Source organism: Lates calcarifer, linkage group LG3, assembly GCF_001640805.2.
Source record: "Lates calcarifer isolate ASB-BC8 linkage group LG3, TLL_Latcal_v3, whole genome shotgun sequence".
NCBI lineage: Eukaryota > Metazoa > Chordata > Actinopteri > Centropomidae > Lates > Lates calcarifer.
Window position 1 is genome coordinate 15,847,022 of NC_066835.1, and position 24,259 is coordinate 15,871,280.

At 37.8% G+C, this 24,259-nt stretch overlaps 4 protein-coding genes across 5 annotated transcripts; 1 reads left to right on the forward strand and 3 right to left on the reverse strand.

The window, feature by feature from the left end:
• Nucleotides 1–401: 401 nt before the first annotated feature.
• On the forward strand, nucleotides 402–8,399 carry LOC108890314 (prostate stem cell antigen). 2 transcript variants are annotated; one of them, XM_018687176.2, is made up of 4 exons: nucleotides 402–456; nucleotides 4,193–4,292; nucleotides 5,235–5,354; nucleotides 6,898–8,399. In XM_018687176.2, exons 2-4 carry the CDS (start codon nucleotides 4,241–4,243, stop codon nucleotides 7,107–7,109), a joined length of 384 nt encoding a protein of 127 aa, XP_018542692.1. In that variant the 5' UTR covers nucleotides 402–456; nucleotides 4,193–4,240; the 3' UTR covers nucleotides 7,110–8,399. The 2 variants fall into 2 exon arrangements, with proteins under 2 accessions (XP_018542692.1, XP_050923826.1); XM_051067869.1 differs by lacking the exon at nucleotides 402–456 and having other exon boundaries at nucleotides 3,879–4,292.
• A 1,053-nt stretch (nucleotides 8,400–9,452) lies between these two features.
• Nucleotides 9,453–15,517, reverse strand: clic1 (chloride intracellular channel 1). The gene is given in 8 exon segments (XM_018687174.2): nucleotides 9,453–10,859; nucleotides 10,971–11,152; nucleotides 11,569–11,584; nucleotides 11,586–11,676; nucleotides 12,173–12,298; nucleotides 12,664–12,773; nucleotides 15,023–15,087; nucleotides 15,355–15,517. Coding segments are annotated over 7 exon segments (729 nt in total). The 5' UTR covers nucleotides 15,065–15,087; nucleotides 15,355–15,517; the 3' UTR covers nucleotides 9,453–10,697.
• A 2,788-nt stretch (nucleotides 15,518–18,305) lies between these two features.
• On the reverse strand, nucleotides 18,306–21,885 carry lye (lymphocyte antigen-6, epidermis). The gene is made up of 3 exons (XM_018687181.2): nucleotides 21,698–21,885; nucleotides 20,347–20,457; nucleotides 18,306–18,869 (listed from the first exon to the last, which is right to left on the reverse strand). Exons 1-3 carry the CDS (start codon nucleotides 21,747–21,749, stop codon nucleotides 18,649–18,651), a joined length of 384 nt encoding a protein of 127 aa, XP_018542697.1. The 5' UTR covers nucleotides 21,750–21,885; the 3' UTR covers nucleotides 18,306–18,648.
• Nucleotides 21,886–22,031: 146 nt separating this feature from the next.
• On the reverse strand, nucleotides 22,032–23,610 carry LOC108890318 (sperm acrosome membrane-associated protein 4). Its single transcript, XM_018687180.2, has 2 exons — nucleotides 23,249–23,610; nucleotides 22,032–22,530 (listed from the first exon to the last, which is right to left on the reverse strand). Exons 1-2 carry the CDS (start codon nucleotides 23,364–23,366, stop codon nucleotides 22,262–22,264), a joined length of 387 nt encoding a protein of 128 aa, XP_018542696.2. The 5' UTR covers nucleotides 23,367–23,610; the 3' UTR covers nucleotides 22,032–22,261.
• Between the last annotated feature and the right edge of the window lie 649 nt (nucleotides 23,611–24,259).

Consider the following 24,259-nt stretch of genomic DNA (forward strand, 5'->3'; position numbering starts at 1 on the left):
TGTACTTTTTACTACATTTCTTTTTCCAAATAAGATTTCCCATTCATGCTTCAAGCTTCTCAAAAATGACGATTACCAGTTGCACTTGTTGCAGCCCCTTTTATATATATTGTTTTAAATCATCTGCATTTCAACTTGCTAACAGTCACAAGCTAACAGTTTTACGGAACTTAATACTTTCCCCACCGCTGGCGGTGTGATCCTTATTGTTGACTAAATTAAATGACCAATGTGATAATGAACTAAAATACGAGCGTTGACAAACCATGAGCATCAAATGTTATACTACGTTCCAATTTGGCGACTCCTATGGTCTTATTTTTGAAAGCCTAATCATCTAACTTCCGGTCTTCTTCGTGTATTTATTGTTGGTTTGACACAGCTGTCCCACCATTTCATCCCAGCACCCCCCATCCCCCACACGTCCTGCCCGGATTCAATCAACGTTGATTTGAGGTAACACAGCCACTGTTGTATTGGCTTTCAGCATTGTTGAAACGTAGATACACATTTCAGTAAACAAAATCAGTCAGTATAAAATCACCAGCGTTATTAAAACATTTTCTGTTGAAGCTGAGAGTATCAGTATCCAAAAAGTCCATTAACAGAAATAACTTCATTGGGCTTTCCTCTTTAAGATGATCAAAAACAAGCATGTCCATTAAACTTTAACCATTAACTATAGACTGTTAAGCTAACGTTAAAGCTAACCTTTAGCCTGAAGCTTGTGACAGAAAACTTTGCCTAAAAATAACCAAATTTTTAGTCACTCAAAGTTGACCGAATTGGTTCGACATTAAGTTACTATCCTCTTAAAATAATTTAAAAGAGCATAGTCCAGAATTAAACTTTATTAGCAAGGGATGTTGAGCTAGCTGTAATTTTATTGCAACAAAGTAATTTAGCACATAGCTTTTATCCGGATCTATAAGTTGAATGACATTAATGTCAATTTGGGGCCTTTTGACAGGAAACCGTTCATGTTGAACAGTTCAAATGCAGGTCACTTAGAGTGAGAAAGACCAGTTTAATTCACTGATAGATACCTGCATTGTTGCAAAAAAGTTAAATGCTTCTTTTGACACATACAAATCTACTCTGACACCCTTTCCTTGTATTAAGACATTGAGTTAAAGACAGATTGTAGCTTTTCTATCAGGCTCCCATTCATGTCACCCCCCCCACCCCATAATCCTGATGAATTATTTATGAAAAATCAGATGATAGTGTATTAGGAGCTCTTACTCTCTGCTTGTGTCGGCCTTTAAAATAAACTTGGACTGTCTACAGTGAATTAAAGAAGTCAATATTCTTCTCACCTCTCCCACAGCAGCCTAAATAAGCGGCTGCATTAACTGGATCAGGTTCACAGTTGATTTATTATACATGGCTCTATAAACAGTTTCAAGCTTGTCGCATTCACTCTTCTCTCCTTCTGTTCAAAGTCATCACAGATTAAGGCCTATATGTTGTGTTACTGAGCCATCGTTGTGTGACATGACAAAAAATAATCTGGATTTTCCTGAAATGTGGGTCAAATGATGTTGAGATTAACAGGATGCCTCATCAGACACCAGAGAAAAAAGCTCTGTTGTATGTATCCAGTTGTGAATTTTGTTTACAGTATTGCTAATCAAACTTTTTTTTTTGCTGAACATTGGCAAAAGTAATATTTGTAGATTTGGACAGCAGTGATGTAAACATGCATAAACACATCCTAGGTAACAGATGGCTGTGAGTTTGTGTATATAAATGTGTGTGTCCTTGAGTTTGTGTGGCTATTTTCTGACTCATATAGCGACACAACATTCCCTTCTACTGACTAGACTGAGTTACTGCAGCTGAGAAGACAGAGAGGCGAATTACCACCACGTGTATCTGTAAACAGAGGAGGAAAAAGAAATGTGATGTTGATGTAAAAGTAGAGGGAAATGTGGAGGGATGGATGGGGTGGTGGTGAGGGGTGGAGGATGGGAGGTAGAGGGCACAGACAGGATTAAAGAACACCATCTGTCGACTGAGATCCGTCAGCCAGCACACAAAACATCCCTGTCAAATATAGCATCAGTGGGTTTTACTATACTGCATCCCACCACTCCCCTAGAATTAAGACGTCATAAAACTTCTGTCCTCACCGCCCACCCATCATTTTGCAACAGGCTTGGGTGGGCTTTATTTTCTTAGAATTAAATCATTCTATATATAAAGTCCTGTTGAGACTGTGTTGTGGGTCAGTTTAGCAGATTTTTTTTTTAGTGAGGAGTCTGAAAAATACTTATCTTCTGACAGAATTTAGGTTTGATTTTCCTTTTTGCAGGATATTTATAAACTCCCTGATGAAGATAATACAAAATAAATCTGTCAACAGCCACCAGAAGATAAAAAAGACAAATCAGAAAAGTGTGTAATATCCAAACAACCTGAATGCAATCGCTGTAAATTTGCCACAAAGCAGCTAGCTCTGACACTTTCTCTGTTCTGCACCAAACTCTATTTAAAAATCTCTTGCTTTATCAACAAACACACAGACTTGAGCGTGGCAAGTCATAAAGGTTAAATGACATTTATGAAAACCCACTGATCATTTTCGGCACACAACACATCATCCTGATTAACAAAACTAACATTTACAGCCAATAAACAAGATGAATTAAACAAAACCCTTTGTAAATACTGTTTGTCTGAACCTAGCAGGAGTCTGTCAACAACTCTAGGGATTTTTTTGGGGGGTGTTTGGCTGTGTGCTGCGCTGTGTAATTAATTAACTGGTAAACAGCTTATTCAGTCTGAGCCTGCTCTGCTCAGTCCATCACAAGACTACTGTCAGCAGACCATCCTGCATGCTGGCCTCACGTCTCCCATTACGCCCTCAAGGATAATTCAGTTAAATCGTCTCAGTCTCCAACTCACTGACTCTCTGTCTCTGACATGCTGACTTTCTCTCTCTGCTGACTCTTTCTACACTCTGCTGACTTTATTGGTGTCAGTGTTCTCTGACTTTTTGCCTTTCTTCTTAGCTGCTATCTCACACTTTATACACATAAATAAATTATTTCAACACAAATAAAGGATAGTATTTCTTGCTGTACATGCAACACCACTGAGAACAAGGAAATGAGTCATGCAAACCAGCACCAACCAAACAAATTTTCTGAGGATTTGAAAATAAAAATGACCAAATTTAACATATTATCCAGTTAATTTAGCAATTGTATTTTATTCCCCTTCATTATGGTCTGAACTTCTAATATTTTGCAGGCTTCCTGTCTATCAGTGTTTGTCTAAACCATCTTTACTCCTCGCACAAACTCAGACATTAGTCTGCCTCATGATTTTGTCAATTTAAGAAACTATAAAGCTGCCAGAAACCCAAAACACAAGAAAAATTACATAGAGGCAACAAAAAACATTGAAAAAATGTTACTGTCAAATTGTTTTTAGAGATAATCACTCAGGGATATATTACAGAACAGTTCAAGGATGTAAAAATATTGTTTCACACACATATGCAGCAGGAAAATATAGTAATATAGTCTGTTTATATGTTAAATTATAAATTTATCTGTTTATGACCTTTTTCACTGAAAGTCTATTTCCATATTTTTTTATGATCTACTGACATAAATGAGCACTGTATTTCCCTCTGAATTGTATTTGAGTTAAACTATAAAGTAGCATTAAATGGAAATACTCAAGTAAATACTCAGTCACTACTTTGTCGCTGACTTCCTTTAAATACCTCGTTTGTTCATTTAACTGACAAACCACTAAGACACTGAGCTTGACAAAAAATACACACCATAATTTGCATTTTTTGCTGTCTCTATCCACATCAGCTGATCATAATTACCTCCACAAATTAAATTAAAATATTTAGGGAGGAGACACCGATAGCCTGAGTAATGTGTATTCAAATCAGGTCTCTGTGCAACAGCAGAAAAAGAAAAACTCAGGTTACTGATAATAGAGACTAGATTTGAGAAAGTGTCACTTGATCAGCTTTGCAAAAAATAGAGTATAAATAAAACGGGGGGGAAAGTGAAAGACAGAGAGTGGGGATTTGGACTTCAAAGAAGAAGAGAAATTTAATTTAGAAATGAGTCAGGGGATGTAGCAGATCAGCTTTTCAGCAGTTTTGTCAATGAGAGGCTTGTAACGACATTTCTTTCTTTTTTTTTTTGGTACCACCCAGCTGGAAGAATTATCTGAAAACCTTTGGAGACTTCTCACTGGACGCACTATGTCTCGTTTACAACTTCTGGTTGTACTCCTGTGTTGTCTTCCCCTGGCAGGTATGTTTAAAGTCATTTTAAAGACTGATTTATTGTGAAATGGCTTTTCACTGACTATACATCTTACTGTAGCCTTTTCTGAACAGTTTCACAATTTTTCTGTCTTATCAATATTCAGGTGCTCTGGTGCACAGTCAGTTTATGTGAGGCTTCAGTCGTCTATGGACTTGAGGAATTGAGAGACTAGCCTTTAATTTAATGGGTAGGAGTTGTTTAAAAAAAGTCAACTTTTTGCTCTACTGTGGACGCTGTCTCCTCATCTCAGGGTAAAACAGTAACATTCAAAATCGGCTACGATTGGCAGGAAAATGTGGCTTTTTTTTTAGAGATAAGTTTGGTGAGGAAATCCAAACTTTCATGAAAATATTTTGAAACCTGGAGTTTTTGAGTTTGGTTAATTATATTACGGATATTATTCTGTTTTTTCATAACACTTTAAATCCCCCTGTTTAGCATCCATAAATGGCACAAACTATAATGCGGTAGTAAACAGAGTTAAGTGTGTATTAATAAGTACAATTTATCCTGTGCACACATTAAGTAGATGCTGATTTACAAACAGATATTAAACAATAAAATATAAAAATTATACACTTAGCAAATCTAATGCAGCTTAATACAACAGTCATGCAATATATCTAGATTCATGAAGGTTTCAGTTTTTGTTGACAGTGGTCATTATGGAAGAGTCTGTGGTGCTGTTGAACTGTATGAAGTTGTCCACTGTTCAAAAACTGTGTTTGAGATAACTGAGTTACTGTTACACAGTTTGACCACCAGGGGTCACTGACTGTTTATCAACTGGAAGATGTGCTGCTGTTCTTTAAGAGCCAAATGTTTAGTGTAAAAATTTAATTGGTATCAGCCCCCCCAAAAATCTAAAATAGATCAAACTTTACTCACAGTAAGTTATCTAATATCTGTCCATTGTTTTTCACTCAGCATGTTTGCGCTGCTACACCTGCCTGTTCCCGGCCATCTCCCCTCTGGACTGCCTCAGGTTTCCCCAGGAGTGTCCGGCCGGGCAGCGCTGCCTGTCAAGTACAGCAACAGGAATAAGAGGTTAAAATCCAGATCTCTCTCTCTCTCTCTCTCTCTCTCTGTGTGTTTATTTCTGTGTCTGTAAATTAGATTATTTTCTGAGAATCAAGGGCACGATGGTCACAAACTGGCAGACAAAGCCTCATTGTGCAGGACATTGTCTGGGCACAGATTCAAGAAATGTACAGTCTGTATGTGTTAGGACAGTTTGGTTTTGTCCTGCAGCCGACTGGATTTAAAGAGAAACAATGGCTATTGTGTGATCATGCTTCTATCTTTGATAAACGTGAAACTATAATCTTTTATGTAACTACAGTTCCTACACTGTTCAGTCAGTACACACCAGATATTTTTAAAACAAGACTTTTCACTTTTAAAATAAGAAATTACACTTCCTCTTCCTCTTACAAATTTAAAGTTGAATTCATAAGCAATAAATAGACCAGCTATTGAAGTCAATACATCCAGGAGTTTTGCTGCTGGAATAAATAAAATGAAAAACAGACTAATATCAGCTAATGTTGATAATAAAACTAACTGAAAAATGCAAGTCAGCACTATCTGAGAAAAAGTGCAGAGCAGTGATGATCTTGGAGAAGAGGTAGGAGTCTGAGGGTGTCAGATCACGGTGAAGAGGACGGGTGTAGGACAGAGTTTAAATCCACACTTAAAAGATGCCTGTACAAAAGTTATAGTAAAATTTAGAGTAAAAACTGATGTAAGAAGCAAAGTTATCTAGATATTCACATGCTTCTGTACAGTATAATCTTCAGATACTTAAGATGCCATATCTTTTTCTTCTCTCAGGGCTGATCTTTTCTCTCCACTCTACAAGTGTAAAGACAAAAGAGTGACTCATCATCTCAGCACGGTTTCTCATCAGGCCAGTTGTCAGCTCACTAATGCCTATGATGCCATCAAATTATCTCTAAAAATAACTGTCTGGGCTCCGTGGGTGGAGAGAAACGCTCAGAGTCTCATCAGAGGCTAAAGCCCCTTTTTCACATGAACCTCATCACATAAATGCTCAGGACAACCTCCACCTTTAATATCATAAATGACATGAGATAAAAAGCTGCCAAAATGTCCTGCGCCTTCACAGGTTTAAATTATCATCAGCGTTATTGTTATAACAAACTGAGACTCTCCAGTGCAACAATATCTTCTTTCTTAGTATACAAGCTTCACTTGGCTAGCTAAAAGTTTAACTTTTTAAGATCTTTTCACGGAGAATGCAATTTGATATCTGTTTCACAACCACACTAAATAAAGTATGAAAACCAGCAGGATCAACATGACCTGGGATTATTTATTATTTAATGTTTTTTTAAAGTGCTTCACAGCAGTAAATAATTCCTCAGTGAATATTTATTTTTCTGCTAAAATCAGCACTTCCTCTCTCCTGTAACCAGCAACAGTGACAGTGTTTACTTCAGCTCAGGACATGCACAATCCACTGTCACAGTAATCCCACTTTTAGCTCATGTGTGTAACGTCTCCCTACAGACTGAAAAAACTGAAAACCACATGCACCGAAATATAACTCCTCTCTCTGCTCTCAAAGGCTCTCTACAAGTGACGATGTTCGAGAAGAGCTGCGCCGTCCCCGCCCAGTGTGGGGTGAGTGGACAGAAATACGCCTCAGGCCTCTACTTCAACTACACCAACATCTGCTGCGACACTGACCTGTGTAACGGAGCTGTGAGTGTTGCTGCCCTCAGCTGGGGACGAGCGGCTCTCTGCCTGCTGCCTGCACTCGCTCTGCTGCTCGGCTGAACCCTTGGGCCATGTCTGACAGTGAGCTGGGAGAGATTATCTGGAAAAGATGTGTAGAAATGTACATTCGCAGGCACATGGGTATGCATTTGCGTGCCGGTAAGATTTTAAAATTCCTGTTTCTAAAAAGAATTAGCGGTGAACATGTCTCACAGGTCACCCAGTAAATAACAACAGTGATGCAAAAAGCCTGAAATATAATTTTTGTAAAGCCCAATGTTTAACAAACATCATGTAAAAAGGCTTTTAAGACTGTGATTTGACAGTTGTTTACAACAGTAATTACCAACCTTTTTGACCAGTGGAAAAAAAACAAAGCAACGTCTGACCTTTATGAGAAGAAGTGTGAGCTGGGTGAATTTTTCCTGAAGAGAACACAGAATTATGGTACAAGAAAGAAAAATTGGACAGAAAATTAAAAATAAGTGCATTTTGTATTATTCCTTTAATCATCTGGTGATCCTTCATATTTCTGACTCCCAGGTTGGGAACCACTGATAAAAACTGAAAAAATAAAAGATCGTAAAAACACTAACCCCACAATATACCAAAATATAGTCAGTGAAAAAACTACAGAACAAAATTAATATGATATTAAACAGTTAAGCTGATGTCCTTAAATCAACATATCATTAATGATAATAACAACTTTAAGAGATGCCTCCTCAGTATTATGAGTCTCATTTGTGCTAAAATTCTTATCTTTTACCTTTGTATTTTTTCTAAGTTAATGTTCTTGACATGTTAATAGATGTTGCTGTGTGAGATTCTAATGAACTGCTTCTACTAGATTAGAAATTGTGAAACTTCTTTGACACTTATTTCTCAACCACCTCAATGTTATTATCCTCCATAAATAATAAAAAAATAAAAACATCTGTCACTGTTTGTTATCAAGGTATTTTTTATTGGGACATTAATAAATGTGTCTTTGAAAGAGCTTTTAAGTATAAAAAAACATTTTTGCTGTGCTGTTAGTTTGATTGTCTTCATTGCCGATTTGAATCTACTGATTTAGTGTCCACACCACTGTTCTGATCCTGTGGACTTTTAAGTGCAACTGCTTCAGACTACATAGCAACAGTTTAAGAAAAGACAAAAAGAAAAGGCTAAAATATTTGGAGGGAAATGCATAGCGGCAGGAAACAAAGTGAAAAGCACAATATAGGTCCCAAAACAAAGAAAAAAAATGACATGAAGATAAAAAAAAAAACGAGTTAAAAACAGTGAGGTGAAAAACAAACTAATGAAAGAAACATTTTAAATGAATATAACAAGTTAAATGGTCCCTGAAACTGTATCAAGTCCTACAAGAAGTGAAAAACTCTTCATCTTGGAGAGAAGAAATACTAAAATACATCAGTGATGAAATTACTCAGACACAATCCCTTTAAAAAATGGTCCATTTTAGAAAAAGATGAAATTGACAATGATTCAGTCAAGTAAAGTATATCATCTCTTTGATCAACACTTGCATTAATAACAAACCGTGCTCACGAGCGTGACGTCTCTGCACAACTTTGTCTTTTCAATCAGTTTAAATGGCACTTAGGTTTAATTTCTCTTAAACTAAACAACAAGATGTTTACTCAGCAACCTACTGTATAAATGAAGTCTTAATTGCAAACAGCCTCTATAAATGTTAATCTGCATCGTGCCTCGCAGTTAATAAAATACTCTACACAAGCACACTACTACTACAGTCCAGTTCTTCCCAGCAAATTAATTTCAAGTCACTTTTACTTTTTAACAAAATCTGAGACTAGCAAACGTCAGAGCAAAGTCTGCAAAGCCTAGCTATATTTTAGATTTTTCTTATTCAAAACAAATCCCATGATGAAACAGGAACTAACCACTCTCCACCCACCAAATATGGTCACATCTCCCATTCTGTTCCCGCAGATCATTATGATGTCACACTGAAGTTGACCGTTGACCTTTGACCTTTGACCTTTGACCTTTTGGTTATAAAATGTTATCAATGTATCATTTGGTTCTTTTAGACATTTGCGTGAAATTGTGTGATAATTAGCAAATTAATTCTTGAGTTATGGCCAAAAACGTTTTGTGAGGTCACAGTGACCTTTGACCTTTGACCTCAAAACTCTTGAGTTCAACCTCAAGTCCAAGTGGACACAAGGCATTGCAGCGATATCACGTTCATGAGAAGGGGACGGACAAACTAAAATCCTAATACCTCTGTGGGACAAAACAATTCTTTTCATGGGATTTGATGACAAATAAGAAAATTATAAAAGAATTCCAGCCTCATTTTTAATTAATAACAGCTTATAATATAAAACTACCAATGTTGTTTTCATTTTAAACATTGTACATGTTTACATTTAACTTCCTACTGTTTTTTCCCCTCATGCAACAGTCAGGCCTCATGCCTGCAGGAGGCAGGACAAGTGCTTTCACTGCAACACTCCAACCTCTTTATCCACTTCAATACACTAAAAACCTGATCTCCTTCTTTTATATGACACTAAAACAGGATCCTTCATACATGTCAGGCAGAACAAAACAAATTGTTGGCAACAGGCCCTCGCAGCGGATCACAAACAAGCTCGGTAATCTCAATTAATCCTTCACGCCTGCATGTGGGAGAACAGAAAGAGGAAGCCCTGAGTCTATTGAAACCGTTTCCTGTCTCTGTAACCGTTTTCAGACCCGCTCTCTGCACCCCCCCCTCCCTCCTTCTCTCTGAGGCGCTCTATGAAGAATAAAAAGCTGTTTAAATAAATGTTGGCTTCAATAAAAGAAATCTTATACTGTACAAGGCCTTGTTCCCTCGGTTATGAAATAGTAAAGTATAAATGTGAAGTATGTGTGATTACAGACAAACCACAAAAGACACTTTGGCAGGTGAGCTGGTGCTGTATGTGTATGTGTGTATGTGTGTGTGTGTGTGTGTGTGTGTGTGTGTGTGTGTGTGTGTGTGTGTGTGTGTGTGTGTGTGTGTGCCACCTAAAAAAAAACATTTCCTTACTACTAAGACTGAAAATAGAGTTGTATCAGCTTGTGTGAGGCTTGCAATTTTTTAGTGAAAGATTGATCTCGTAGGCAGCTTTGTGTCTGTTAAATTCTCCCCTCAATAACAATAAAAAAAAGAAAATACTGTAGCCACCGTCGACAAGAAGGGAACAAGAAACGACTTTACAGTGTGCATCTAAAGATGGTGAAACTGTAAAACAAGCAAGGCTGTAGTTTTAAGTGTGTGATGGTGTGAGTGTGTGTGTGTCTGCAAGCGACATGATCGATAAGTAACCAGATGTTGGGATGATAAAGTTGATCTGCCTCCTGTGCTTCCCTGTTCCTTCTCAATGGACCTTTCAATGGTCCATTTTATCAGGACAAAGATTACAAATATGAACTGACTTCAGGAGGATAATAAACCGTTATCAGAATGATCTAACAGTATGAAACTTTTACAGCCGCAAGAAACGACTGTACAGACGTAAGTGAAGGTCTAAATCAGTCAGAACAGATCGACCACATCGCTTGCAGAGTGTGTGCAGGTGTGTTTTGTTTTTGTGCTTTTTGCATGTCGTTCTGCTGGTGTGTTCATGCGCCCTTGCCGTCCTCCTACTTGAGAGCTTTGGCTACAGAGGAGTAGGCGATGTGGATCTCGTTGTCGACTGGGCAGGTGGAGGAGAACTCCTCCCGGGCGTATGCTGCGTTCAGGTACCTCCAGAGGTTTGTTAGATACTCGGGGATGTTGAACTTTCTGTATTTCAAACACACCACCTGGAGGATGGGGAGGACACCAGCTTTCAGTTTCAAGACTAAAAACATCAGCTCTGAAATCTAGTCACCCCCCAGGCGTCGTCTCCTTTAGAGCTTAAAACAGAAGATTACCTTCACGATGTGGAGCTTAGGCAGCAAGTTACAGTCGGCCAGAGTGAGCTCTTGGCCGTCCAGGAAGGGGCGGGAAGAGGAAGTGACTTCATCTGCGCTATTCTCGTCGATCTCGTCAGGAAGTGGGGAGCCGAGGTAGTCGTCCAGCTTCTTCAGAGCCTTCAGCAGGCCTTTCTCTAGATCTGAGCAGAAAATATGAAAAATTCAGACTGCAATCAAAGATAAAAGGGAAGTTTGTTTCACCAGGAAGGAGATAAAAGAGAAATCTATCCTGATTACAAGCTAATGCAACTCTTTTTTTTGGGGGGGTGTGGTTTCAGAGGCTAGAATGATTGAGTGAACTGTGTTTTACAGAAATAACTGTGTAGATAAAAAAAAAACCACAGTGACATTTTACGATGAGATCAGTGAACACACAGAGCAGCAGGTGACCTGTTTGCACTGAGGCAGAACAGCTCAGACCATAATGTTATTACCTCGGACGCTCCCTGCTGGTTCTGTGCCGGTCAGGGAGCAACAGAAGGAGCTAAGCAGCAGAAAAAAATAAAACAGGGTCTGACAGAGATGTAGAAGAAGAAAGAGGATAGGTCTCACTTACTTTCGTTGGCCATGAGGGTTTGAGTTCTTAATGTAAGCAGAGAATTTGGAGAAGACGTCCATGCCTGCTGTGTTGGACTCTGGGTTACGAGCAGCCAGACGGGGATACCTGAACAACAGAGAGACGGAGAATCATTAACAAATGAATGAAAGTAATGTGTGAACTTAGACCGAGAGGATTATTCACTGATCTGCCAGTTTACAAAGCATTAGAGGGTGTAATTATATCACACATCACGCACAATATGTGTGAGGTTATTTAAAACAAGGCATCAATGCACATTGACTCTAAGACAGAAAAAACAACATTTCAATCAGAGTCTGAGCTCTTTCACGTTAAATGGACAAATGTTGCGTTTTAATAAGTTTTGTGGCTTGGAGTCAATGAGCAGGTGTTAATTTTATTCACTGGTCTACAAAAGGTTAGAAAATAGTTAAATATGCACGTAAAAAACAAGTTTAAATAGTTTCTTTTGTCCAACAAAGTCCAAACATATCCACAAGAGGCAGGAAAAATGCAAACCCTGAAATCCTTTACATGATTAATCAATCATCAGAGTCTGTTAATTGTTTCTTAAAGACAGAGTAAAACAGAGTAAAGTTACTTTGGAGGGCAGAGATTTTCCTCCAGGAACTCCTCGATCTTGTTGGTGTCGGTTTTCACCTCGCTGCCGTACAACAGGAAGGGGGGCTGAGCACCGGGAGCCAGGTCCTTCAAGATGTCTGGCTTCCTAGACATGGATGGAAAGAGGAAAACGTCAGACAGAGAGATAGAGCGTTCCAACAAGAGAACAACAAGAGAGGAACAGAGGAAAAAGGAGGAAGAAGAAAAGGAAAATTAGAAGCAGAGTAAAAATATCCAACCACAGGAAATTACCCATATTTGCAGCTAAAACTTGCCCAGCTTTCACTAAAATCAGCACCAGTGTAGTTTTATATCTTTTAACACCTGTTAAATGAATGAAATGCCCCGTGTTCATTTTCCTGCACGGTACATTTGGGACCATTAAAAATGTAGGCGGACATTCCTCTGTTGTGCCAACAGAAACCCGCAGCACTGCCAAAGAAAGAAAGAAAAAAAAACATGTGTTTTCACCTCTTCATATCCACTGTGGTAACATCAAAGGTGACTCCTTTCAGCCACAGCACCATGAAGAGACGCTGGGAGAAAGGACAGTTGCCGATGCTCTGACCGTCGCTCCCCGCCTGGGAAACAAAAACACAGAAAAAGATCTGAAAATGCACTGAAAGCACCATTTCACTTTTTCATCTACGTGCTTAATAGGGCTGTACTACTGATCAGATACACTGATCAGTAGTACAGATGTAAAATGCCAGAAAAAAGTTTTAAAAAAGCCTGTTTATGACATCTTAAAATGTCTCATTTTGTGTGTGTTTTGTATTGTGTATGGGAAAGAAAAGCATCAAAACCTCACATTAGAGGCGTTACACGCAGCAAATGTTAAACGTTGTTGCTTATAAAATGACTAATAATCATCCAAACAGCTGCAGATCTATTAAACTAATAATCAGCTGCAGCTGTTGCTGATGTGTTTATTCCTCTGGTCTCTGGTTAAGGTTACATTAGAGGACGAGGGGGATACGTCATCATGTTGTTGTTATTTTACAGGTTTTCAGCTGAAATTCCTCAATTTTTATAAAGAGTAAATAAAAAGTGCAACAGAAGTTTTTATTCTTTGAGATGCAAAGTCAGCACTCAGGATATTTGTCACTGACAGAGGAAAATATTTCAACACACACAACATCAACTTTAAACTGACCGGAGTAAAATAAAACTTCAACTTTCAAAAGTGACTTTAACACAGTTTGAATCAGCAGCATGTCTCTATTTGTTTCATTTAAAGCAACTGGACTGGAAACAAATAGTTAATTGATCAATTAGGTGATCACAGAAGAGTAATCAGGTAAAATTTTAATGATCCACTGATCACATTCAAGCAAAAATATACTGAAAAACTGTTTCCAGCTTCTCTGATGAAGATCGGAAGATGATTGATGTGCCAAATATTTTAATTGATTATTTACTCTGTAAAACATAAAACTTTTTCATCATCAAAGATATAATCAGTTTGCTATGAGAGAAGATGAAGAAAAGCATGAAATCATCACAACTATGAAGTTGGAACTTTGACATTTTTCAGCGATTAACTAATCATCAATATAGTTGGCTGACTAACTGATTAAAGGACTGTTGGTTTGGAGAAAACAAACCATTTAATAACGTTATCATGAGCTCTGAGGGAAGGTGGCAGCCATTTTTAATGTTTTTATATACAAATATATTTTGTGGCTCAGATATTCAGAGCTGAAATAACCGATCAAACAACTTTGATAACTGGCTGTCATTTTTCGAGTAAAAAGGCCAAACTTACTACAGCTACAGCTTCTCAAAGGTGCAGATTTGCTGCTTTATTTTGTGTTTTGGCTTTATAAACTCTGTATTTTTGGTTTCTGGATCGTTGGTTTGAACAAAACAAGCAATATAATAACAAAAAAAATGTAAATTGTACTTCTTTTTTACTACATTCTGGCCTGAACAATGAAAGATATTAATCAGATTCATCCACAGTGAAAATAGGTGTTAGCTGCAGCTTTAGAGGCCTAATAAATCATTCCTCCACTCAGGCAGAGCTTGTAGAGCGCTCAGGAAATGATCATACGGCTTTAAAATGTGCTCTGTGAAGCTGTAGGAAGCCATATTTCATGTCAAGTCATCCTATGCCTCCTGAAGCATCTGTACTGTGGCCTGTTTGGCTCATACACATGAAGGCAGCTACAGTAAATCAGAAAACTGCTCACGTTTACCACAGACCACGAGAAACTACACTCAGGTATGTTATTAATGAAAAGGTATCAAGTGTCATTAAGAAGGTTGACACGAAACCAGGATTTAGAGAAGTTACAACAGCATCTTTCACCCCTGAGGAAGAAGAAGAAAAAACAGAAGAGGGTGGTGGCACATGTTCACATGTTCACACAGAGGAATCATTATTGAAACTCGTGTGAGACCATGAGGGGAGGCAGAGAGAGAGAGACATATTGGTTATATTAGAGCATGTTTTTAGCTCAAAGAAAATGGGATTAGCCTGCCTGACCAACAAACTAAATATAGATTAAAGTCGGCTGCCCCTTATCTTAACGTGCATTTAATGAGATTAGTCTTACTGTCGTTTATAAGCCCGGTGAGTCAGCACAGGTGGTCTGACTGACATTAATATAACACCACTGTAATTCAAAGCGAATAAAATGACATTATGTCCCCGAGTAAGGCCAAGAGATATGTTATCATATTGTGCTATCAGTACACTGATAATGATAATGAAATGACACGATAAGAAGAAGCCATTACACACCCTGTGTTTGCAGCTACAATAAATTAAAGTCACATAATTGTCGCAGTTTTTTTCCCCCTCTGTCATCATTCAATCGCTTACCTTCACAAAAAGTTCAACTTTGGGCTGATCTGCGTCGCTCATCTTCACCCGCTGATGCACTAAACCTGTTTTAAAGGAGGATACAGACGTAAAGAAGTGGTTAAAATAAAGTTAAAGTTGTATCTTTTTAAACGAGAAACCAAAACGAATTCGAAACTCAAGCAGCCAAGCCCCATCTTCCGCTGCAAAATCCGGCGGAGTAAATGACAAATTAAACATTGTAGCGGCCGCAAAAGCTGCGCAAACGTTACAGAAACGCGAACTCCAGCCTCGAAAGAGCACAAAATAATAACTTGTAGCTAATTTTTTGGAGTTTGTAGAGGAAACCCCACCTCAAAGTGCTGACAGTCGTCGCCTGTTGCTGCCTGTGAGTCGGTGGTTTCTCCTCCCAGTTCTGCTGCTGCTGCTGCTTCTCTCTGCAGCTCATCTCCACGACAGAGCCTCCATTTCCTGGTGCTGCTGAGCGGCGGGGCCGAGCATTCATCAGCTAAATAAAGAGGCGTTCAAGACCCAGAGAGAGAGAAAAGAGCGCGGACTGGCTCTGAGGAAGAAGAAGCAGCGAAGTGAAGCTGTGGTTATATATTTACTTTAATGACCATTTACTTCAAAATAGAAACTTTATAGGAAACTGAAGTGAACTTTAGGTAAATGGAGCTGAATGTGGCCTAAAATCTGCATGATAGAGAAGGTTATTTATTCAGTGAGTTACAGGGCGTGGACACAATCATAAGAACACCTGTAGCTTACAGTATAATACAGTTTAATAGCAGCTGGAATAGCCTGCTGTGCTGCTTGTTTTTGTAGCAGTGGTGGAGAGTAAATTTACTCAGGTACTGTTCTTGAATACACTTTCCCAGGGAAATATTTAATAACAATCTGACAGCTGTGGTTAGGCTACTAGCTACTTTTCAGAATAAGATTTTAAATGTAAAAAAACAGTTTATAAGATACAATAAATACTTAAATATTAAGCTAGTGATGTTCCCTGTGACTCTTGGAGGGGTGCAGCCCCTATGTTGGGAACCACTGGACTAAACTGTATTTAAAGAAATAAAAACCAGTTCTACCTCGACCTGTCACTTCAGTAAAATGTTTCCCTGCATCAGCATAAATAATCTATATAATATATCAGGCACAGAGACAGTTTTACTGCAGAACAAGTTCTTTTACTTTTGATATTTTGTGTATATTTTACTGATAATACTACTTTACTGAGTTACTTTCTTTCTACTGTTACCTGAGTAAAGGATCTAAGTGTTTCTTTCTCCACTGGTGGTGATTTTCTCAGGCTTTCTTTGTTGTGTTGGGTTGCATTACACTTTATATTTTACAGGTGGTTCCTTGTTTCACTTCCTAACATAACTGAGTCTCAGAGCACGATTTGTGTTCTGAGACTTAGACTCACAGCAGAATATGTTTAACCTTTTACAATCCTCCTCTCTGACCTTGGTGGTGTGTACTTCAGGTGTGTTTTGATCTGTTCTGGACTCAGTCTTCACTCAGCTTTGATAAATTACACATTGTTTGAAAGCTGTGAGTCTCCTGAGTGTATCTGTGCATGTTGTCCCACAAAGTAAAATTTCTTTTTGCAGCAATGCAGCATGAAACATAGGAACACAATAGAAACATAATAAAGACAAATGAAGACAACTATTTTATGCACAGTAGAGAATACAGTCAAAGATGCACGAGATAAAAGCAAAGACAACTTAGAAAAATATATTTAATTTGACAAATGAAATGAAATGACAAATGAAATTCCCCATTGTGGGACTAATAAAGGATTATTTTATCTTATCTTATCTTAAAAAAAACAACACAGTTGTTAAGTGTGTGTTGCAGTTTATTTAGTGACCACTAGAGGAAGATATTGAGCTTTACTTTACTTGCTGCTTTCAAAGTTTAAAACAAGACATGAGAAACTGTACTGACTCTGGCCCAGAGATCTGGAAAATCAGTAACATGTTATAAGGAAAGTCCTGCTGTGTTTTCCATCCAGTGAGCATGTTACATCAACAGTCATGTCACAGAGCTACAAAAAACTGGGATCCAGGGATTTCCAGGAGTCCTTGATGACCAATTTGAGGACATTTAACTCCTTTAAATGTCTTTTAAAACCAAAACACAAGCTTTACTTTCCACTGTGAGACAAAAGAAGCCCTGTTAAACCATTAAATAAAGATATTAAACACTGAATGGTGCTGACACATTTCCAAACAACACTACAACAATAAAGAAAAAGATCAGAAAAAAATGTGAATATGTTGGTCCTTTAGTTCTGTTTTTTTGGCTTTTTGTTTTAAAATGTCAAGTCATATATCCTTTTAATTTTAAATGTGGGTGATTTTTGACTTTGTCTTTGATTTAAAACCCACATCAAAGAGTTTTTTGTTGAGTCTGGTGTCTGATAAATCACAGGCCAACGCTGAAGTTACTGCTCACTGCTGTTCTGCAGGTAGAGGGCGGGGACTCAGGATTCATTTGATTGTCTGTCTGTGCAGAGAAAACAATACTCTGATGTAGCTGGCAACCGTTTACACATCAACATGTCACAGCACAGATTGTTCCAAAATAAACACTATAACCTGCTGTGTGTTCCTGCAAATAATAATATCTCATGCCCATGACTCATCTATTCAATTATTTGATGTGTGTTTGTTCTGTCGTCCTGCCAGTTTCAAACTATTAATTATCATTTTTAGCTCCGGCAGTTTGAACATCATGACATAAGGATTGTTTAGACAATCATCTGGGTCAAAGGCTCCTGTATATTTGAACATTTAATGAATATTTTATGCAGTTTTTTAGCTTTAGAAGGCAACTCTTTCATCTGAAATCGTGTGAACATGCTGTACTTCTCTTTGTTTTCCTTGGGCATATTTTCATTTTGCACTGGGACACTGATTTGAACTGCTGACGCACTGCTCCTGTCACACTTGGTTTATGGGAGATTAATTCATGTTCTGCTGCAGTGTAGCTGAAAGTTTGATTTATTCAGGAGAACATTTTTTTTTTTTTTAAAGAGGAAGTCATTAAACAAGCTACAATAGAACAATAGTTCATAAACATTTACTGACTACTGATCACTGTGTACAGAGCCAAAAGTTAAGAAATACTGAGATAATAAGAAGTTTCTCTCAAAAATTCTCTAAAATGTCTTAATAATTTTGATATTTCATATTTTATATATTCAGATTGCTGTTAAGTTTTATCTTTTGTAAGCTTCCTCTGAAAAGCTGCTTATAAACTCAACCAATCTACACACTCAATAATAGAAACAGAGTAAGCAATAGAAACACTTTTATTAATATCAGAAAAACTCAGATGAAATTAGGGAGCTGTAAATGAAACATTGCAGTTTTATTTCCAAATATAAATCTCTAAAAACTCCTCTGAAGCATATATAGACAAACAACCATTCATTCAAAAAAAAAAAAAAAAAACCCTGAATCTTCATTAATGACAAGAGGCAGAAAAATAGGTTATTCTTTTTCATTTTCTTAATTTAATTTATAGATTTGATCAAAATGATCTCTTCTTTGGGTGAATATGACAAATCAGAGTTACAGGTACTGATTAATTAATAAAAATCAACAGTGGAAACAGGGGCAGATCATGTAAAACTACTACTCCCAGGTGCCCCATAGAGCTGACAGGACGGCAGCACACAGAGCCACAGTCAGAGAGATCTGGACTGAGGACGCTCCATTACACAGCTCTGTGGTACAACACTGGAAACTGCTGGTGTAACCAGCGCCCAGGATGGTACCGGTCAGTGTCTTCCCACACAGGTCTGAGTCCAGGCAGCCTCGGGTTTGCAGGGTGAGTGACCCTGTAGCATTGAACTCTGGGAGGTTTGGAAACAGGAAATGAAATGTTGATGGACTATTGCTCTGTACAAAGTTTTTCTTATTCAGCTCCTTCATAATTGTAATAAAATATTTTTAATGAGAGTTTATAGGCAAAACTAAACACTGCAAATATACGAGCAGCAAGAAAATATAATCAGATCTTCACCTGAGTCACATTAATGAACATGATCTGTTTTAACACAGATTTTGTATTGTTTTTGCCCATAGTGAATACATCATTCAAACAAACAAGTATGTGAACCCTGAGGCTGACAAGTTGCATCTTCATTAGCTAATTGGAGTCAGGAGTTCATTAACCTGGAGTCAAAGTTTAAAGGTGTGGGTTAGAGCTACTTTAAACACTCAAACATTTTGAGTTTGTTTTTCGCAAGAAGTTTCTGCTGATTTGAACTATGGGTCACAAAAAAGAGAATTGTTGTTTTGTATAAAACTGGAGAGGGTTACAGAGTCATCTCAAACAGTTTGGACAAGCAGTCTATAAATGGAGATGATTTAGTTCTGTCACTACTGCCCCAAAAAGTGTTTTCCCAGGTAAGATGACTCCAGGTGAGGTTTTAAGTTGAGTAAAAGAACTCAAGAGTAAAAGTTGAAGGTTTTAAGGAATCATTGGAGCTGGTTAATCTGTTTGTTCATGAGTCTAACTTACAAAAATTCATGGTGCATGACTCCATGAAACATAAAGAAGAAGCTGCTGCCTTTCTGACTTCACCACACCGGTAATGGGAGAATGATTTATGTTTTAATGAACAGTTGAATTTTCTATGTAAGAAGAGCACGTAGAATATCACTACAGCGATGAAGTAAAGTGGAGGAAGCATTGTGACATTTACCAAGGCATCTTACAGGATAATGTCAGGGAGAAGATTAGAAGAAGTTGGGTGATGCAACAAGACAATGACCCGAAACCCTAAATCCACCTTTTGCTTGTCTGTAAGAACCTGTTTGAGGTTACTGCTGCTAAAGGAGGTTCAACCAGTTATTGTGAAATAAAAGGCTCACTTACACTTACACCTGCACTGTGAGTATTTGATGGGTGTGTTCAATAAGTACACAAAAGATAATAATTGTGTGTTGTTAACTTAAGCAAATTGTGTTTGTTTACTCTTGTGACTTAGGTGAAGATCGGACATAAAGCAGAAAAACAGGTAAATACAAAGGGTTTGCTGACTTTTCATTGCCACTGTATCATCCATCATAATCATAATTACAACCATCCAGTACACTGATGTAAAGCTTATAAAAGACTTTGAAATGCTGATAAATACAAAAACATTTTTTTAAATATTCATTTACAGACACTCAGGAAAAATGACCTTTAAGCCTTTAAACTTTGTCATGTTTGTTTTTTCCTGTAAATGTCTATATCCTGAAGGTAAATTCAACATGTGCAGTGTGTTTAAGATCTCTCTCTCCATCTGTCTTGTGTTCACAGTATTGCAGAAGTTTTCTTACGTGCTTCTCCGCGATAACAGCTCTGAGTTGCGTTATCACATGTGACGTCACTTCCAAAAAAGCAGGCCCCGAACACGCCAAGAGGACACTGACGACAGGTCAGACACTGTGCTGTTCAGAGGAGAGAAATGAGGAAAACCATGAAAACCAGCTTCAGACTAACTCACTCAACAACATAGTTTGGTGGTTCCTTATGCCAACTTGCCAGGAAATCTGTGCTAGTGTCTAAAAATTCTGGTGTAGTTTGAGTTTTCCTGAAGCCATTATCGCCCCTGGCTTGACATCTAGATGATATTTGATTATATTAGTTCTAATGCTCCTTTAGGGCGTCAGGCTGAAGCAATATTTCCATTTTCTAATAATAAAAACTTTAAACACTTGTTGATTTATTGTGTCATCACTTTGTGCTTGTTTTTTACGTCTCTGTACTCATTTTACATCTTTTATGACTGTTAATGACTGTTCGTTAATTAAGCATGTTGAGATTCAGTTTAAAAAGTGCCATTTTTAAATAAAGTAATTTTATCATATTCATCTATTTCTGATCTTTATCTTCTATAAAACAAAACAAAACAAAACAAAAAACTAAGCTGTAATGTGCTCCATCTTATGGTCTTAAGACTAGAAGACCAGTCCATGAAATGACCTGAGAAAATTGCAGTACATCAGTAATATTAGTATCTTCATTTAATTGTATTTTAAGCGAATAAATACACACATACACCTTTATTTTTTTTGTCTTTCCTGTCACACCATTCTTCTTAAACAGGCAATCATTCAAATTCAGGAACTAACATGTTCTCCAATTGCTTTGCTTTTAAGTATATTACACTCCAGTTTTTGTATCAGTTCAGAACAGCTGTCCTCTTTCAGATCTGTGTAATTAGAGCTGCACAAGACACAATGTCATTAAGCTGCTGTGCAGCAAAAACCACCTGAGACTTAATCATGAACAGCAGTGAACACAATCATTAATCTTTACTGTTGTTTGTCCAGAGACTTTATCCTGAGCATTTTGTTTGTCCCTGATAATGAGCCTGGGAACAATCAAAGTAACAGTCACTTCTTCTGACCACATCTGTCAATTATAGAGCTGGTTGTTGCTTTTCAGGTCACAGACACAGTCTTTAGAACAGGCGTGGTTTGGGATTAAAGACATTTTATCTCACAAAAACAGCAATATCTTATAAAGGGTCAGTTTTAGCCGTAAATCCTTCATTTGCATCATGAATAAATAATTTTGTTAAATTTGTGTTCTCATTTTCACCCATAGACTGCATAAAAAGACAGTTTAGTCTTTATATTCAGCCAATGTTTTCACCTTGTCAGTTAAACACAATTCTGAACTTACCGGCCGCAATGAAGGCGCTCAGGACAGTCACTGCTTTCCAAAAGGTATTCATCGTTCTCGAGGTTATGAGGTCAATGGATTTGCTTTTCTTAAATAAATTACTTAGGTCTAAATACCTCAGTCTCAGTCAAATGACCTGCTGAGAGACTAATGGCAAGATTTAAGGTAACACTCAACGGAAAAGTCAATGTGCAAGAATGAGGCTCATCAGGTTTTGTGTTCTAGGAGAGTAAAGAGGAAGTCTGCGACACTTGCTGAAAAAATTCCACTCAGAACAAACTTTCACAGCCTGGAGGAAAATAAAACTGTATAGCATGTATATATCATGTATAGCATCAGCATGTATAGCTTATATTATTTGTTCAACTGATTTATGGATTGCTCAATGTATTATTTATTTATTTCCCTTTTTGCTGTGTCTACAGCATCTGTGTCTATATTCTCTCAAAAAGCCACATTTCCAGGCATAGAGGCTACAACAACAGATGTATCATGATATACAAGAATGTGCAGGATTCACTTAGTTTGGCTAAGAAAACAAACCTGTTTGTAACTCTTGAATGCTTACATACAAAAACAACACCTGCTCATGAATGGGCTCTTTGTTGTTGTTTTTAAAAGCTCCAGTTGCTCCAAACAGCCATTAGGGCAGCACCCAGACGCAGTGAGCGGGAGCTGGGTGGATGTGGCTCCGTTACAGAGGTTGGTGCTGCAGCAGGTCCTGGTGATGCTGTATCCAGCGGTCAGCAGGGTGCCAGTTTCAGTTTGGTTGCAGAGGGACGAGGCCAGGCAGCCTCGAGTCTGCAGGCTCATCAGTCTACTGACGTTGAAGGCTGGAACGAGAAGTACTGACTGTGATCCCATATTCAGATAAGGTACAAAGTAAAAAGCAGAAATACCTAAAAGAAAAGTAGATATACCCCAAATATACTCCTGCATTTAAACATTTAACTTATAATTACAAGAGCATCATCAGCAAAAGTGCTCATAATCACCTCTTTTAGTGTAAAATATATTAACTTATTTGATCATGACTTCCTGGTTGGTGACTTCAGGTGCTGGTTAAAGAGCTATGTAATCCAAGTCATGCGGTTTCTGAATAGTTGTAGTCACACTGTCAAAAAAATAAAAATGTTCTTGAAACGTTCTTGAATAAACTATTCAAACAATATTGTTCAGTATACTGTATGTGATAGGGTGTGTTGTAATATAAGATGCAAGAACATTGGTATGTTTCTTTTTACAAGTCCTGTGTTTGTCTATATGGAGTAGAGACATCATTGGACTGAATCTTTAAGTGTGTTGGTGTCTGGCCACACCTCAGTCTGTTCTTTCAGGGCAGGTTTTACATCTTCAGCAGGGTCAAATAGTTTGTGATTAGGAAACACTTACACACTCAGTGAACATGACTAAGATTGTTATTACAGAGACACACACACACACACACACACACACACACACACACACACACCCATCTGGTCTCACTCCCTACACCATCCTTCTGTCTGGTTGTAATGGACTAAAGAGGACAGCAGAGGAAGTGTTACTCACCCAGACTTCCCCAGTAGCAGTTGGGCTTGGAGTTGCTGCAGGTTTCGGTGGAGGTGAACAGACATTTACCTTTGAACCCCATTTTGCAGGTGTAACAGGTCAGGGACTCACCTGTCATCCAGAATAAAAGAGGGATTTAGGAGAACAAAGGACGAGAGAAGAGAAGAAGGGTTGTTGAGCCAGAGGAGGTGAAGGAGAACAGACTGCTTTCTTCTACAAGGGAGGAAAATAAGTCAAAAAGCCACAGTGACTAAATGTTAAGAAACTTTACACAACAAGCCACTGCTGACCTAAAAACAGTGTGAAGATCCTCTTTATCACTTCTGGGTTATCATCATCAGTGTCATCATTTACAGAAACAATCAAACAATCACAACATCAGCACTAATGCTGCTTTCAATTCATATCGTATAAAGTGTAATTGCGATCAGCCAAGTGGGAGAAACTGTTCACGTCAATCTCTGATGGAGATATAAGGAATTTCTGACAGTGACAATATCTCCCAGTGAAAACAGCTGCAAACTGTAGACAAAAAATGAAAATGGATCAAAATTAAATCTGATATTAACACTAATACAATCCATCCAGCTCAGGAGCTATATACTGTTTGTTTGTATCTGGTTTCACTTGGTAACAAACAAATATGTAATGAAACAAAAATAGAAAATTTAGGCTGTTTACCTGGAGTGACTACAAAGTTAGCACTGGAGCTTTGAAAAAATGCATGAACACAGGTGAGTTTCCTATTTTTTCCATTCTGCCAACATCGCATGAATGCAGCATAATAACAACTACTACATATAGTCAAGTGTTGGGATCCTTTAAAACTGCTTTTCCTGTACCAGAAAGTGTGTACACAGTATACACAGTAACCCCACACATCAACCACCAATCACCAATCAATTTTAACTTAATTCAACTTAAATTTTCTAGTTTTAATTTTGAGACTAAAGAACTTATGAACATGATTTGTTCTAACTTGAGGTCTTTTGACTTGACATGATGAGCAAA

Coding starts and splice junctions, on each gene's coding strand:
- LOC108890314 (XM_018687176.2), top strand. CDS start 4,241: ATGTCTCGTTTACAACTTCTGGTTGTACTCCTGTGTTGTCTTCCCCTG. Junction 4,293..5,234: donor GTGTTGTCTTCCCCTGGCAG/GTATGTTTAAAG, acceptor TTTTTCACTCAG/CATGTTTGCGCTGCTACACC. Junction 5,355..6,897: donor TACAGCAACAGGAATAAGAG/GTTAAAATCCAG, acceptor CTGCTCTCAAAG/GCTCTCTACAAGTGACGATG.
- lye (XM_018687181.2), bottom strand. CDS start 21,749: ATGAATACCTTTTGGAAAGCAGTGACTGTCCTGAGCGCCTTCATTGCG. Junction 20,458..21,697: donor GAGCGCCTTCATTGCGGCCG/GTAAGTTCAGAA, acceptor TCCTCTGAACAG/CACAGTGTCTGACCTGTCGT. Junction 18,870..20,346: donor CTGTTATCGCGGAGAAGCAC/GTAAGAAAACTT, acceptor CAAACCTCCCAG/AGTTCAATGCTACAGGGTCA.
- LOC108890318 (XM_018687180.2), bottom strand. CDS start 23,366: ATGACAGGTGAGTCCCTGACCTGTTACACCTGCAAAATGGGGTTCAAA. Junction 22,531..23,248: donor CTGCTACTGGGGAAGTCTGG/GTGAGTAACACT, acceptor TTCTCGTTCCAG/CCTTCAACGTCAGTAGACTG.